The sequence below is a fragment of the Protopterus annectens genome, chromosome 10.part0, assembly GCF_019279795.1.
Source record: "Protopterus annectens isolate FY-2018-M chromosome 10.part0, PAN1.0, whole genome shotgun sequence".
Lineage (NCBI taxonomy): Eukaryota > Metazoa > Chordata > Ceratodontiformes > Protopteridae > Protopterus > Protopterus annectens.
The window spans coordinates 1,219,029,866-1,219,047,566 of record NC_056744.1 but is presented as its reverse complement, the minus strand read 5'-3'; the positions used below and the strand labels follow the sequence as shown (position 1 = coordinate 1,219,047,566).

Here is a 17,701-nt window from a genome sequence, read left to right as displayed (position 1 = left end):
TATTTGATATTGTAAAAAGGTACAATAATACGTTGGCCAGTATGATTGGATGGGTGGGAGCCAATGAATGGTAAAGGTACATAACTGTTGGCCAATGATGAAGGTGTCCGTAGCAGAGTACGTGTTGTCGATGTCTATAGATAGTTATCGTGGTTATTTATAAACATAAAAATCATCAAAAATTACTAAAAACTGATACAACAACAGTAACTTGAAAAATATAAGTAGGCAGCAAATAAGTTAATTAGGCAAACACAAATGTTTTGATTCCGGACTTATGCTACCTGCAAACAAACAGTATTGGTTAAAGGCAGAGAACTGAAACATAAAAATCAAAATCAAAATTATGAGCGCCAGCGTAGTGCGCATTTAGTGTTCATATTATCATTGAGTCCTGGGTAAGAGTCTGCACCTAAAAGAAGTTGCCACTTTAGTTCCCTGACTTCTAACAGGGAGTTGCAGTCGCCGAAGAAAACATTTAGTTGATCGAGGACTAAGAATTTGAAACCAGTAAATGAGTGGCAGCTGGTGCTATGTCGTCCTAGGGCATTGCTGTGGTCATGGTTTCTAATTGCGGCAAGATGCTCTTTCATGCGATCGGAGAGTTTTCTATAGGTTTTGCCAATATAGAAAGAGTTGCATGAGGTGCAGATGGCTGCATACACAACCCATTCAGAGTGGCATGTGAAGCTGGACTTGAAGGAGACCTTGTAGTTGCAATGTTGAAACGTGAACCTGTCGCCTCTAAAAATATGGGGGCAAACAACGCAGTGCCCACAACTTGACATGCTGGGCTGGTTAGCTGGCGTGGTGGTGTTATGGATGATGTAAGGACCGTCTCGGTTTTCAAAGTTGGATTGCAGAGTGTTTGTTTTTTTATATAGGAAGCTGGGCTGATCACCACAAGCCCGTCTAAGGTTGTCGTTAGTTGAAATAACAGGCCAATTTTTTATTAGTACATTGCGGATGGCAGGGAGGTCTCTGCACATTGGAAGTGGAAAACTGCAACGTCTGTCAACCGTTTCATCTTGCTGGGTGGAAGCTTTGTTTGTGAAACCATGGGTTAAGATGGGTTTATGTTTGTTGTATCTGTCATTCCAAATTTCAGATAGTAATGTATCTAGAAGTTCAGCCGGGTAACTTTTGGCTAAAAACATATGTTTGAGGAAATTAGCTTTTGACAAGTGGTCACTGTCTTTGCTGATGAGGCGGGAGAGTCTGATTAGTTGGCCACGTACAACATTTTTTTTGACAAAGTGCGGATGTTGGCTTCTGAAGTCTAGGAAGTTGTTTCGGTATGTCTTTTTACGGTGTACGTTGGAGTTTAGAGTGCCTGTGGTTTTATCAACTTTCACAATAGTGTCCAGGAAGGAAACTTCTGTGCCACGGCCTGAGACGGTGAATTGTAAAAATGGCATACTATCTGAGATATTTGAGATGAATTTGTCTAAGTCAGTAGCGTTGCCTTCCCAAACAAAAAAGAGGTCGTCGATGTATTGTCTGTAAAGACGGACTGATTGAATGGCTGGGATCTTTACTAATAGTTCCTGCTCCCATGTGCTCAGGACAAGGTTGGTGTATGCAGGTGCTACTTTAGTGCCCATAGCTATGCCGCAGACTTGATGGTAAATTGTATGATTGAAGTGGAAAAAGTTAAGAAGCACTATACTGGTTAATTCACATATAGTAGCCACTTTTCTGGCTGGGAGCTTGGCGTATTTCTCCAGGTAAATTCTTAGAGTCCAAGCCTTCTTGATGGGGAATATTGGTGTAAAGAGAGACGACATCCAGAGTAAGAAAAATGCAGTTGGCATAATTGAAGTCAGTCTGGTGAAGTAGGTTAAGGAATTCCCAAGAATCTTTCAGGTAGAACTTGGAGGCTTGGACAATAGGATTCAGTATAGCGTCTAGGAATTCTGAAATCTTTTCAGTTTTGGTGCGTTTGTTTGAAACGATGAGTCGGAAGGGTGGGTCCTCTTCGTTTTTGTGAATTTTGGGTATGCCAAACAGTTTTCCAAGGCTAGGCAGGGGGACTGCTAGGAACATGAAATCCTCTAGTGAAATGCTAAAGTTTTTTTCAAGTGTTTTGAGCTTGCGGTCGATTGCTGTGAAGTGTTTATTCACATTTTTAATGTCTGTGGTTTTGTAAAAGTTTTCGTTAAAGAGAGTTGCTTCAATTTTATCCACGTATAAGGCATGGTCCATGAGGACTATTCCTTTATCTTATCTGCCTTCATGATGTGAAGGCTATGATCGGTTCTGAGGTCATTTAGGGCAGTTCGTTCTTCAGGAGATAAATTGAACCATTTGTACGGGCAAGGGTTATGTAATACAGTTCTTAAATCAGATTCACACACCTTTAAAAAGGTTTGGAGGGTGTTGTGTAAAACTGGGTTGTACAGGGATTTTTTGTGTAGTACAACCTCGAAGGCTGATGAATCCGGGAGTTTGTCTGGGTCGTCGGAATCTTCGTCAGAGTCGGTGCCAGCGTGTATGACTTTGAGGTTAAGTTTCCTTAAAAATAAACGTAAATCTAAAAGTAGGTCAGCGATATTGGCACGTTGCGCTGGGATGTATGTAAATTATATATATGTGTATGTGTGTGTGTGTATATATATATATATATATATATATATATATATATATATATATATATATATATATATATCTATATATATATATATATATATATATATATATATATATATATATATATATATTTATATATATATATATATATATATATATATATATATATATATATATATGTGTGTGTGTGTGTGTGTGTGTGTGTATATGTGTGTGTATATATATATATATATATATATATATATATATATATGTGTGTGTGTGTGTATATATATATATATATATATATATATATGTGTGTGTGTATATATATATATATATATATATGTGTGTGTGTGTGTGTGTGTGTGTATATATATATATGTATATATATATATATATATATATATATATATATGTGTGTGTGTATATATATATATATATATATATATATATATATATATATATATATTTAGACTTACCTGGTTGGACTAAAAAAACACGGTTGACACGAATTGTAGATTTGAGCGCTTTCGTTCGCAGGTTTATTGATGGTACATTGAACTTCTTCAGAAAATCTACTCATACAGCATTCATAGTTAGTATATATAGTGCTAGGCTTGTGAGCCTTGGTCACATGGGGGTGTGTTTGAGGTTGAAGTTCTCGCATTGCTTTAAACTGAGACATGCTAACACTTTTAACACATTTAGCACATTTAACACTTTTAAAACTTTTAACACCTTTAACATAGTGAGGTGGGAGGCCTCGCGTTGCTTCTATCTGTTCCATTTCAACACACATTTAATGTTAAGACTGCCATTCAGCCCCGGGGGGATGTCTGCCCTTAGGTCTATCTGCCATTTCAGCTCCTGAACTTCCAGGTGGGTACTGGAGGTTTATGTGAAAGAGTGGACTTGTTCAAGGACTAGGATTAGGAATCTTGGTGAGGAATGGCAGGCCGAGTGAGTGTCTTGCTAGAGCGTTGGTGGGGTCTCGCCTGCGGATTGCCTGCATGTGTTCCTTCATTCTGTCACTCAGTCTTCTGGTAGTCATTCCTATGTAGAATGCTACGCAGTGAGAGCATTTGCTCAGATATACTACATTGCTGCTGTTGCAGTTGTAGTGGTGTTTGAACCGAATGGGGGCGGTTCTGTTTGGGCTGCTTATATTGGGCCCGGTTAGAATGTACTCGCAGCAATTGCAGTGTTTGCAAGGCCACGTGCCTTGTGGGGCTGTAGGGCTGCTGGTGTCTGCCTGACAACTTGGGCGGCGTTCGAAGAGTGTTTTTAAGGAGAGGGTCCTTGTGTAGCAGAAGAAGGGAGCGGGTCCCAGTGTTTTTTTGAGATCTGGGTTGCTCACTATGATATCCCAGTTGTTAGTGAGGGTTTCTCTGATGGCTGTGCTGTCGTTGCTGATGGGGATGGGAAACCATGGGGGGGGGGGGGTGCTTTGGTTGGTTCAGCCTTCGAACCTGTGGGTGAGAATGGGTTTGTGTCTGCTAAGCCTGTGCAGAGCGACTTCCAGTGCCATTTTACTCACCAGGTCTTTGGGGTAGTTTCTGTCTGTGAACAGGTTTTGCAGCACTTTGGCCTGTGCTGCAAAGTCTTCGTCATTGCTGACTAGTCTACTGAGACGGACAAATTGTTCTTTGACTATGTTCTTTTTCATAAAGTCGGGGTGCTGGCATTTGAAGTCGAGAAGATTGTTTCGGTGGGTGGGTTTTCTGTAGATGGTGGACGTAAACCGGTTGGAGACAGCGTCTAGGGACAGGGTCACATCCAGGAAGTTTACTCTGTTGCCTTGGTCTGAAATGGTGAATTTTAGGAACCCGATGCTGTTTCTGATTTCTGTCACAAACATGTCGAGTTCTCTAGGGGTGCCTCTCCACATAAAAAACAGGTTGTCTATGTACCGCTTGTAAAGCGCTACTTTGGTGAACCCTTTGAGTTTGGTAAGGGAGTTAGCTTCCCATGAGCTCAGTACCAAATTGGCATATGCGGAAGCCATTTTGGCTCCCATTGCTACGCCTTTGAGTTGTTGGTATATGTTGCCGTCGAATGTGAAGAAATTGTTTTCGAGTACCACTTTGAGCAGGGTTATTAGAGTGTCTGCTCTGGGGAGGTCGACTTGTCTATGTTTGGTCAGGTACTCTCGCAACATGGCAGTGCCTAAATCATGGGGGATGCTTGGGTAGAGGGCTTCCACGTCTAGGGTGATTAGGGTGAGTTTCGTGCCCTCGTGGGTCCTTTGGTATTGGGAGATGGCATTGAGAAAGGCCCATGGATGTTTAAGTTCTCCACAAGTATGCATTTGTTAACATTGTTGGTGTTAAAATATTCATTGTTATTTCTTGACTTACTGGAAGTGTATTTATGTAGGGTTTGTCTAAACTTTTGTAGTGAGATGATGATTTCATGCTCTGCCGGAACTAGGCAAACTCACCCTTGGGCACGGGACGTTTAAAGAAAAGCAACAAATTAAAGAAAGCGTTCTCTCATAGATCAACTGATGTTGAATATGTATGTTGTTTCATCTGTATAGCCCATAGCATGTCCAGATTTGTACTTCCTTTTGGTCTTTTACTCATAAAATTTGTGGCTGTCTAGCAAATAACAGTGAACTGACGTCCTTAAATAGACATATATTTGAGTTTCAGACTTCATATTCTTCAGAAAATGCATGCTTATCCACCATCTGTTATGCTAACAGATTTCTAATTTTAGAAGAGCAATATTCAAACTCTGTCCCAGTTTTTAGGTCTTTGCCCCCCCCCCCCCCCCGCATTATTTTTGGCTTTGTCGAGATTTTTTGCACTAAGAAATTGAGAGGTATGGCATCCCACACATCTAAATATATACTGTCATCTTATTCTATCATTAGAATATGTATATGCTGTAAACTCACCCGTTCATCCCATTATAATTGTTACTTCTGTTGAGCAGATCTTTGAGCCACTGAGACATGTCTCACTCTTAGCCTGCTGCCAAAAGATGCACTGAGTCTGTATATGTACTTGAAAATGTGCATCTGCATGTATTTTACTTGTATAATATTTACCTTGTAAACATATAGAGTAATTGTTTTTGGCTTCTAATTGCAGCCATTCACATTCTTAATTAATTTGTTTCAGGTTTGAGGCAGCCAAGTTGGTTATGCAATGGCTTTGCAATCATGAAGATCAGAATATGCAGAGAATGGCTGTGGCCATTATTTCAATCCTAGCTGCAAAAGTAAGCTTTTCTTCCGTAATCTGCAAATTACTCTCTGAATTGGCAGTAATGATAAGAGCACTAATAAAGAAATGTTTGATTTCAGCTTTCTACTGAGCAGACTGCGCAACTTGGTTCAGAGCTATTCATTGTTAAGGTAGGTTTGCTTAATCTTGGGTTGGAATTTTCTATACCTACTTCAGGGAATCTCACAAGTATGTTATGTTACTGGAAGTAAAACACATTTGATGAAAAAGTAATGTATTCTGCATTGGAGATAAAAAAAATGTAGTTCATTTTGTATGTTCTGTAAAGTTTTTTGTTTTTTTTTTTGTTTTGCATTTTTTTAAATTCTTCACATCACCTAAGCTGGAGGCCTACAGCTTGTGGCTTTGTAGCTGTAAGTGGTTCTTTGGCCATCTCTTGTGGCAGTTTTTCTTAAATTATTTTTTATGCCTAGCACGCATAGTTACCTCCAGCCATTTCTTACTGGGCTTTAATAAAAGCATTTGTAAGATAATTTGTTATGATTCACATAGTCTTCCACTGGAAGAGACTGTGAATTGTTCTCATCAAGTGTGCACCATCCTTGTGTGAATTCAACACGCTGTTCATTTCCAAGGCACGTTGAAGCCCTCAATATTGCATCCTTGCTCTCCTCCAGGGTGTGAGCCAACACAGGCACATCACAGTGCCTGTCAACAGTACAGACAAGTTGGGCCACTCTGTATTTAAGATAATGAGTATGCATAACAGTGGCATTGTTAAAATGTTTACATGTAATTTCTAATATCATTATCTGTAGTTTTGTTTTATTGAAAATCTTTTTATCTGTTATTTTTTCATAGTTTTTTAAACAGGAAGTTTCTTTTGCTGTGTCTTTCAAAATATATTGAAGGAAATTTAAAACGGATAACTCTTAACTTACGGATAACTCTTAACTTCTGGATTTCTAGCCTCCGGTAGTATTTTCTCTGATTTTGTCACATGACACCATGCCTGTCTTTCCTTACAAAGAATAATTCAGCTCCTATGTGCAACAGGCAAAGCTGATTTTTTTTCATTAAGGTTTTCTTTTTCATTTTATTCTAGATGTACAGCAAAGAAGGAGTTGTAGTCCATGTACTATATTTATATTTGGCAGAAAATGTTCAGTAGTTGAAATTATGATTTTGTGTGTGGTTATAACAACAAGATGTAGGATAGAAGGTGATGTATTAACCACCCTGTTTTATTACAAGAGTCATTGTTGCTGGATTTAAGCATTTGTGAAAATAGCCATGGGTGGATTTCCTTCCTTTTCTGGCTTGATATTTTCAGAAGCATAGTGCTCCTTTGAACATATAGGGAAGTATATTAAGCTGCTGCAGTACATTGCTTTACATTATATTACATTTGCTTAAAGTATGAAACTAACAATAAGCTTATCTAACCTAGTTTACCATTTAAGTGCTGTTTCTACCTACCTTTTGCGTTACCCTTATCCACCTGTCCCATACCATTATGAATGTCTCTGTGGGTTCCCTCTTAACACCCCACTCCAGTAGTCCATTTCATAGTCTTGAGTATGAAAGTATACTTCCAGAAATCCAAGGTCAGTCCCTTCATTTTAGCAGCCTGAAGAAGACACTCCATGGAGAGTGAATCTCGCATCCTTAATTGGTTCTGCTTACCACCTGAAGACAGCTGTAGTTCCATTATGCTCCTCTGTTTCTTTTGCCATTTCATGGTCTTTCAATTTTGGCAGTGGCAGTTACAACTATTTCATCACTGTTGTTTAGTTACCAAAATATTGAAGTTCATTAATAATGTTAGTAGCAATATTTCAAGAGAAGGGTACTACCTGCGGACATTGCATTCTTCCACGACTTTCACTTACAAGGTCTTTCCTGTTCAGGAAAATTCACATTTTTGATAATTGTGATATTGCTGTAAGTTTAATAAGAAAATGTGCTATGAGGTCAAGAAATTGGCAAGCTTTTTAAAACATACAAATTAATTGCTAATATTTCTGATTTTTATTTCTAATTTCTCCTTTTTTCTTCATTTCCTAGTAGAAAACAATAAATTAGAAAAAAGTAGTGAAAATAACCCCTAGGAGGATTCAGAGAACTCTCCATCTGTACTAATTGCCTACCCTGGTTGTCTGATTAGCTCGACAGAGTGAAATTTTGATTCAGAGACATGATAAAGCCGCAGTGGAAAATATCTTATTGATGGATTATTACCATGTCTCTGAATCAAGCTCTGCTGTCAAACTTGACTTCTGTAGTGGACTTCCTAGTAGCCCATGCATTGCTTTAACAAAGGCACCCCTACACACACATTCAAACACCCATGTGCAAGTGCCCCCCCCCCACACACACACACACACACACACACACACCTGCTGACACTGTTGGAAATACTTAAACGCACACACGCTACAACACACACACAGACTTGGCATCCCATACCTAACCTCCCTTAGTATGACCAGCTGGGCAAACACACACAGCTACATTGTATTGGATTGACCATGTGCACACCCATAAGAGGGACTGAGTGGGCCAATGTCTTTTTACCCCAATCCGTTTTTCTCCTTGTGTGGAATTTTACTATGCTTTACCACTTTACCAAGTGAGGTCTGTCTTCATCTGGCTGCTGAATTATGCATTTGCTATTCCACATCTCAGGCTGAAGTCTACTTCTATTCCTCTGATTCTCCTAACTTCAGTAGGGAGTAACAGGAGATAGAGTAGTGCATGAACAGGTTGCCTTTTTATAAAGATTCTAAGATGCTGCTTGATATTGACATTTTTCAGATTTAGAAAAGGAAGTCTCCTACCCTGATATGCCTTTATTATTTGTTATTACTCTGGGGACTCACTTATTTTCTGGTACTCGTATACCTTCTGTTATCCCTTCCATTGTGATGGAATCATTTGTTGTCCAGGCATCTGGTGGGCAGACGTTATTGTGCTACTGATTATTTGGCAGTTACACACACAGGCATCTAATACGTGGGTGTCAGGCACTGAATGATTACGTCTTAGCTATCAGTTACCAGGATACCCTTATCTGTTCTTTTATTTGAGACTGATTATTTCAGGTTTGCTCAGGATTATATTACTTATTTCAGAAGCTAACTCTGGCTTCAGTAGCCCTTTCACATGCTTACTTGAGGACTTACAGAAAAAAAGAGACTTGTCTGCTCCTTTTACCATTTTCCATTTCTGGTAAAAATAAGAAGTCCCTACACCATTGTGATCTGTGGAAGATGAGGAATGCCTTTCATATAATGGCCAGATACAATCTCCCTGTGATTTATTACTGATTCCTCAGGATGAAGAATTTCTCTCTCTTTCTCTTTCCGTCTGTCTGTTTCTCTGTCTTCTTGCTGTCACCATAGGATTTTGTAGGTAGCCTTAATTTGATGAAAGGCCACTTCAAGTATGGTGCAGTGTGCTAGAGATCTTTCTCACACAAGCAGAATTACATTGACAGCTTAAGCTTAAACACAGACCTGTTTCAGTGCATGTACAAAAATCTTTTTAGGGATTCTCTAACATGTGGGCTTTTCTGTACCTAAATGATCAAATTAAAAAATGCTGTTATTTTGATGAGTAATAACGTTTTATAAGCCTAAATAGATTTGGGTAAGGAGAGATGTTCTTTTTCTTCCCTGGGCAATTAGGGTAGTACCAAGGAGAGATTCTGAAATAAGTCAGTGACCTGATTAAGAGTATTACTAATGTATCTGTGAAAGTAAACTGTTTCAAACTAATCAAGAGTAGAAGTGCACATATTGTTGACTGTGAGTACAGTTCTGGATATCTACATTTCATGGTTATTTCTTCTGGTATTGGCGTATGTAAGACCTATCTAGCTCCAAATCCAGTCCTTCTCTGAATTAATCAGCGAATCATGCATTAAGCTATAAATATTTTTATTTTTAATAGTCTTAATTAAATTGCCATATTTTAAGCTGTACTTCCTATTATTGTTGTCATGCAGTGTACATATATGTTTTCTTTTTAACAACTTTCATTCATTCCAGCACAAGTTACTGACTTCCTGCCTTTCCTTAAACCTCATTTCTCCTCATGAACATTATTCTATATGTGCTGTTCCCACAAATTCCATTCATTTCTGTTAAATTTGCTACTTCCCTTTTCTACTGATCCCACCTCCATTTTTTATCTACTTTATAAAAATATCCACAACTTCCTTTACTTTGAGAATAGATTTTGCTTTCCATTTTCTAGAAATTGTTTTTCTGGCAACCAGTAGCATTAAACTTATTAAGGTCTCAGTTTGTCTAGGCAATTCATATCACATATCTGAGCACAAAAAAGTTAGTTATGTACTCACCATAACATTCCATCTGTGTTGCCCATTTTCATTCTTCCTCAACTGTTGGGTTCAGATCCGAAACTCTGATCCAACTTGACTATTACTAAAGCACATGGCAACCAGAAAGCTATTGAGCTTCTCCCTTACCCATAGTGCACCAACCCCTAACATACCTCAGATCTTATTTTACCAGACGTGGTATATGTTAATATGCATATACGTAAAAGGATACTTAAAAAATATATGTGTTCTATAGAGGAAACCATATCAGGAGCTCAGTCAAAAAGACACTGGTGTCCTTAGGATATCTCATTCATCCAGACGTTTGTAGAAACAAAGGATGGGGGTTGGTGGGAAGGAAGTTGAGGAAGAATGAAAATGAGATGGTGAGTACCTAACTTTATCTGATGATGTCAATTTTCATTCTATTCTCAGCTATTGGGACAGAGTTCCCAGCTACCTAAAACCCTTGGTGAACTCTAAGGAAAGGTATTCCTGAGCACAGTAGAACCAGAAGTTGCTGTACCCCTTGATGCCAGATCTAAATTGTAATGAGTGATAAAGGTATGAGGACTTGCCCAAGTTGCTGATACACAAACATCGTCCATAGAAAACCTGGATAGAAGTACTAAAGAAGTTGCCATGGACCTAGTTGAATGAGCTGTTACAGGTTTAGCTAAGGTAAGACCCAATTTATTATAGATAAAAGAAATACAGTCAGCCATCCATCTGGCTAACGTTACTTTTGTGACTGGTTTACTCAATTTCAAATCTGCAAAGGAAACAAACAATTGGTTTGTCTTTCTGATTTCATTTGTCCTATGCTGATAAAAACATAATTGTCTGTGAACAGCCAATAAATGCAACATATATTCCATATGTTCATCATTGTTAGCAAATTTCGAAAAGAATATTGGCAAACTAATGAACTAATTGATGTTGGATTCTGACACCAACTTGGGATGGAAAGATGCATTGGTTTGTAACTTAACTCAGTCCTTAGGAAAAATCAAGCAGGGAGGTTTTGAAGACTACATGAATTTCTGAAACTCTTCTAGCTGAGGTAATGACTACTAAAAGGCAGTTTTCCAAGTAAGAAACTTAAGGATGTAATGGCATCCTATCTCGCCTGCATTCATAACTGATGGGTTCGGAGCCGATCCATCAGCTCCGACTCGGCCAACTAGTATACTAGAACGAAGTCTCTTATTGGCTGGGCTACCCTCTATCCCAGGATGCACCACACCTGCTTCCCCAGATCTCGTTTGCCGCTTTATCAAGCTAGACGTGGTCTCGACTTGGCTGGAGCTAAGTGTATTTTCTTATTTTTTCTGGTCTTTTGACCTGGGGTTTCCTCATAAATTCAATCAACAGCTGTTTTAACAGCTATTCTTAAGTTTGTGTATTGTTTGAGTGTTATTGGCATTTTTGTATCTGTTGGTACTTCGGGCAAGGCCCGTTTAAGTTAGAGGGCCTTTGCCCTTCTTAGTGGAGTGAGTGTGTTGTCTGTTTTTATTCCTTTTTCTTCTCCGGGTAAAGCCCGTTTAAGTTAGAGGGCTTTTGCCCGTTGTTGTGTTCCCTTTGTTGTTGTTCTTTCTCCTTGTGAGGTAAATCTTGTATTCAGAGGGCTCGCGCCCTTTTCTCGCGCTTTAAACAGTTTTTGGTGAAGTACTGTTTTTTGTGTGGCAGTTAGATTGTTCCACTATTCCATTAGTTTGTTGGTGAAAATGTCTAAAGAGCAGAAATCTGGTTTTAAAAAGTGCACTAAGTGCAATTATAAAATGTCTATCACGGATAGTCATGCCATTTGCGTTTATTGTTTAGGGCCAAAGCATTTGCAAGAGACATGTAGTGTTTGCCATGCCTTTTCTGCTAGGGTTCTTCAAGAACGCAAAAATAAATTAATCCTGAAGGGCCTTATTAAGCCCTCCTTTGAGGAAGCTTTGGCTTCATCTTCTGCTACTGCTTCTAAAAAGAAAAGGTCGTCGGCTCCGACCAGTCCGTCGGAGCCGACTACTAAGAAGCATAAGTCGACCTCTTCTTCCTCGGCTCCACTGACTTTGGAGCCGAGGGTCGAAGGGTCTGCCTCGATGCCTCTTTCCTCGGCTCCATTAGTTTCGGAGCTGCAGGTTGGAGCATCGAGAGGCGAATCACCTCCCTCGGTTCCATTGGTCTTGGAGCCGATGGAGGTGTGCAGCTCAGACTCTTCCCCCTCGGCTCCGAAAGCTCCTTCGGCGCCGATCCTTATTCATACTGTGTCGGATCCGGCGCCGATAGTGTTGGAGCCCTTTCGGAGCCGGTCCCCTACCTTGTCTGAGCTGAGAGAGAAGTCGTCTCGGCCCCTTTCTACTTCCTCTAGATCCTCCAAATTATCTGATTCGGATTTGGATAGAGTTATTCAGAGGCTTTTCCAGTCTCCGGTTTTCGCAAAAATGGTCTCAGCTCCAGCCCATTCGGCCCCGGAGCCAATCCCCCCCTCGAAGCTTTCGATTCCTCCTCCAACTTCCTCGGAGCCGTTGGAGTCGGTGATGGTGGAGCAAGGCGGAGCCGTACAGTCGGAACAGAGACCCCTTCTGAGTTTATCGGTTCCGACCATTGTTCCTACCCTGTCCTCGGGTTTGGGGTTCGGTACCGGGACTTCCTCAGCCGGGGCCGAGGGGAACATCTTGGAGCTAGGTGCCTCGGTGCCTAGTCTTCCCCTCGGAGCATCGGCTGCAGGGATTCCTAGTGCCGTCGTGATCTCTCGGCCAGTGACCTCCATGGAGTCTGGAGGTCCTGCCTTTGAGGCCATGAGGAGCGCGCTGGCCATGTCCTTGCCGGCTCAGCAGGTTTCCATCTCACCGTCCCTAGACCTAGAGACTGGTGCTTCTGGCATACTGCAGTCCCATGACAGTGGGGTCCCAGGGCCTGAGGATACCCCCGTGGGGGGTTCCCTTCTTCCGGGGGGTCCGTCCGAAACCGCTTCGGATGAGCCTCCACGGAAGAAATTGTGCAAGAGGAAGCACGTGGACTCCCAAGATGAGTCTATCACATCTGACACTGACCTCGATGATGCGGAGGGGTCCCCAAAATCATCTTCGGATGATGTCTCTTTCTCGGATATCCTTGAGATTCTGAGACAGAGAGGAGATTGGCAGGCCAAAACCCCTTCCGCTGAGGAGTCGGTCTTCCTCAAGGCCTTCGGGGCCCAGCCCTCCGCCTCCTGGGTGTCTCCGCCCTTCGATGACTTACTTGATTTAATTTCTCGAAGGGCTTGGGAGCACCCTGACTCTGTGGAACCGGTGCCTGCAAGACCCAACAAATTCCTTTCAGCTCCCCCTCAAAAGGAATTTTTAACGAAAGGAGTTCCTGTAGATACGATGGTGGTGGCATCTGCCACACAGCAGGACGTGGCAGAGGCTTCAACGTCTATCCACCCTCCTAATAAGGATTCCAGGAGCATGGATAGGTACGGGAAGCGTACCCTTTCTTCAGCGGCCTTTACCTTACGGTCGCTGAATTACCTGTGTCATTTTACTAGGCTCCAAAGGGACCTCCTTAAAGAGCTAGGTGAGTCCCTCACAGGTAATCTACCTGAGGCGTTAGCCCACACTGTTGGCGCCCAGATGACTACCTTATCATCCATTGTGAACTCGTCCATGAGGCTCATCTCGTATGCGGCCGAGGGGGCGAGTAGAGCAGCGGGAACAGGCGTGGCCCTTAGGAGACACGCCTGGTTACGCTTGTGTTCCTTTACGGAGGCTTTCAAGTCTTCCTTTGCCGACGCCCCTTTTGATGGGTCCTCTTTGTTTGGACCCAAGGTGACGGACTCACTGACTCGGTGCGAGCAGGAGGGCAAGACCTTGACTGCCGTTGGGGCCCATTTTTCCGCTCCCTCTAGGCCTTACCCCAAGGCCCAGAGAGGAGGGAAAATGTGGTTCAGGAAAACTCAGAGGTCTTTCCCTACTCCACCCAGTGATTTCCCCCCCCTCTAGAGGCGGGGGGGGATTCGGGAAGACGCCGTCCCAGAGGTGGCAGAGGCCCCCGTAACTCTGGAGACCGCGATTCCTTTCGTGGTTCCTCCTACGCTCACCGTCCCTGAGTTGGTGCCCGACTGTGCAGCTCCGGAGCCAGTCGGGGGTCGTTTTGCGGAACACCCACAAGCTTGGGAAGCTATTACCAGTGAACAGTGGGTGCTCCGGATTATTACCGGGGGCTATCTCATTCCCTTCATCAAGCCCCCCTTCCCTTCAGGGAAATCCCGGACGTGCCACCCAGTCAGCGGGATCAAGCAGCAATAGAGGTTTCAAAGCTGCTAGAAAAAGGAGTCATCCAGCCTGTCCCCGCCGATCAGATCGGATCAGGAACTTACTCAAGACTATTTTTGGTGCCAAAAAAGACAGGGGACTTCAGGCCCATTTTGGACCTCAGTTCATTGAATCGCTTTGTGAAAAAGTCCAAATTCCGAATGGTCACTCTTCAGTCCATTCTCCCACTATTGGAGAAGGATGTCTGGATGTGCTCCATAGATCTCAAGGACGCTTACTATCACATTCTGATAAGTCAAGAGTCCAGGAGTCATTTACGCTTCCGCCTGGGAGACGGTCATTTCCAGTTTCGAGCACTGCCCTTTGGTCTCACCACAGCCCCCAGGGTGTTCACCAAGTGTCTGGCAGTGGTGACTGCTCACCTGAGAAGTCTAGGATTCCAAGTGTTTCCATATCTAGACGATTGGCTCCTTACTGCCACCTCCAAGCATCTACTAATTCAGTCGCTCATGGCCACAGTCAGCTTGGGCCGTTTCCTAGGAATCACTTTCAACTGGGAAAAATCTGTGCTACAGCCATCTCAGCGTATTACCTTTATAGGAGCAGAGTTAGACACAAGAAGGATGCGCGCCTTCTTACCGGCAGAAAGGATTCAGGTTTTGCAGAATCAAGTTCGATCCTGCCTCCCCTATCAAGAGCTCCGGCCAATCTGATTCTGCAGGTATTGGGGTCGATGGCATCAACTATTCTCCTAGTCCCCTTAGCCAGACTGCACATGCGAGTGCTGCAGTGGCTACTTTCAGTTCAATGGTCCTATCAGGAACTTCCCTTGAACTACTTGGTTATGATTACGGAAAGTTGCCGTCGAGATCTGCGTTGGTGGGTCCTCCGATCCAATCTCGACCAGGGGCGACCTTTTATCCTTCATTCCCCCGTTGCCACTGTGACCACGGACGCCTCCCAGGTAGGGTGGGGGGGGTCATTATCTGGACAGGTCTGTCCAAGGCACATGGCAACCCCAGGAAGCGCATTTACACATCAATATCCTGGAAATGAGAGCGGTGCTACTGGTACTACAAGCTCTCCATCACGCTCTCCTGCAAGGTCTGATTGCTATCTTATCCGACAACATGTCGGTAGTTTGGTATATAAACAAGCAAGGCGGGACCAGGTCGTACCCACTGTGCAGAGAAGCCATGAGACTTTGGCACTGAGCGGTAGCTACCAACCGCTTCCTAATGGCAATGCACATCCCGGGGGAATCCAATGTGATTGCGGACAGACTAAGCAGGACTATCCTGTTACCCCACGAGTGGTCCCTCAACCAAAGAGTGGCTGCGAAAATCTTCGCCAACTGGGGTCTCCCTTGCTGTGATTTGTTTGCCAGCCCCCACAATGCGAAGTGCAGAGAGTTCTTCACTCTGACTCCCTCTCAGGGACAGATTCCCAGGGACGCTCTAACCCACATTTGGCACCCCGGTCTCCTTTATGCCTTCCCTCCGGTTCCCCTCCTGCCGAGGGTGATACAGAAGGCAATTTACCTGGAGAGCGACATAATTTTGATTGCCCCGTACTGGCCTCGTCAGGTTTAGTTCCCCTTCCTTCGGAGGTATGCATTGGAAGGTCCATGGTTTCTGGACCCGGTGCCAGACCTGTTGACTCATCAGTCAGGACAGTCTCACCCATCTCTCAGGTCCTTGAGGTTGGCTGCTTGGTTACTCCACTTCCATCCTTAGTCAGGGACAGTTCCCTCTCTCCGGAGGTTATCCACATTTTGTCCTCTTCTCACAAACCTTCCACTATCAAACTGTATTCCAGCAAATGGAAGAGGTTTGCCTTTGGGCACAGCGACGAGGTATAGACCCTCTTACTGCCCCAGTACCGGAGGTCTTAAATTTCCTGGCCTCTCTTTTTCAGTTGGGCTCTTCAGTTTCCACGATTAAGGTTCAGCTAGCGGCCATCTCTAATTTTCATGTTTCTTTTGAACCTTCATTAATGGCAAACAAGCTTTGCAAGTCTTTCCTTAAAGGAGCGTGGCTCCTTAGGCCCCCGATATCTCATCCTGTGCCCCCTTGGGACCTAAATATGGTCCTGGCTGCCTTAACTGCCCGCCCCTTTGAACCAGCAGCTACCTGTGATATGAAATTCCTGTCTTGGAAGACCGCTTTTTTAGTGGCCATAACTTCGGCCAAGCGGGTTTCAGAGCTCCAGGCTCTTTGTTCTAATCCTCCCTATTTGATTTTTCACAAAGATAGTGTGTCCCTTAAATTAACATCTTCTTTCTGCATTCAACAGTCCCTAGAGCTCCCTGTATTTTTTCCCAAATTCTCCAGTAACGCAGAAAATATCTTTCATCAGTTGGATGTCCATAGACAACTGCGTTTTTATTTGAACAGGACTACTCAGACGCGGAAGTCAAATCAACTGTTTGTGTCCTTTGCAGTAAACAGGTTGGGTCAACCAGTGGCTAAAACCTCCATAGCCAAATGGATTAAAGATTGCATCTGTTTCATTTATTCGCAGGCTGACAAAGAGCTTCTCTTTCCAGTCAGGGCTCATTCTATCAGGGCAATGGCTACTTCTGTAGCATTCCACTCCAAATTATCAATAGATGATATTTGTGCTGCGGCTACCTGGACTTCTCCGCACACTTTAATTTCTCATTACAAAATAGATGTGGCTTCTCGAGGCAGGGCTTCCTTTGGTTCCACAGTTCTCAGGAGTGTTTTCCAATGAGCCACCCGGGATTTAGGTGCTAGGGACGCTGTCCCATCAGTTATGAATGTAGGCGAGATAGGATCCCATTACATCTTTTAGTTATGTACTTACCATAACTTTGGATGTATGGGATCCATCTCGCCTACATTCATTCATACCCACCCTCCTTTCCCCCTTCCATTCGGATTTAGAAGAAGTGTTGGTCCATTTGGAGATCTTCTCTTGAAGAACTTTAGTTGGTTGGAGTAACTGGTATTTTTCTGTGTTTGCATGTAAGTATGAAAGTGAACAAACAAGATCTGGGGAAGCAGGTGTGGTGCATCCTGGGATAGAGGGTAGCCCAACCAATAAGAGACTTTGTTCTGGTATACTAGTTGGCCGAGTCGGAGCCGATGGATCAGCTCCGAACCCATCAGTTATGAATGTAGGCGAGATGGATCCCATACATCCGAAGTTATGGTAAGTACATAACTAAAAGTTATGTGTAGCTGAATCCAAAGGGGAATGTATTAATGCCTGCGGTATTGAGTTTAGATTCCATGTTGGAGTAGGGTCTTTAAACGGTGGTCTCAACAGAAGAGTGCCTCTCAAGAATGCGTTGCACAGTTTAGCCGAGGCTACTG

At 42.9% G+C, this 17,701-nt stretch overlaps 1 protein-coding gene across 1 annotated transcript in view; it reads left to right on the top strand.

Moving 5' to 3' along the window:
• ZYG11B (zyg-11 family member B, cell cycle regulator) overlaps positions 1-17,701 on the top strand; it is a gene marked incomplete in the record, with an annotated part of 797,045 nt that overhangs the window by 328,810 nt on the left and 450,534 nt on the right. The window contains 2 exon segments of the mRNA XM_044085958.1: positions 5,700-5,799; positions 5,885-5,935. Coding sequence (XP_043941893.1) covers positions 5,700-5,799; positions 5,885-5,935 — 151 coding nt within the window.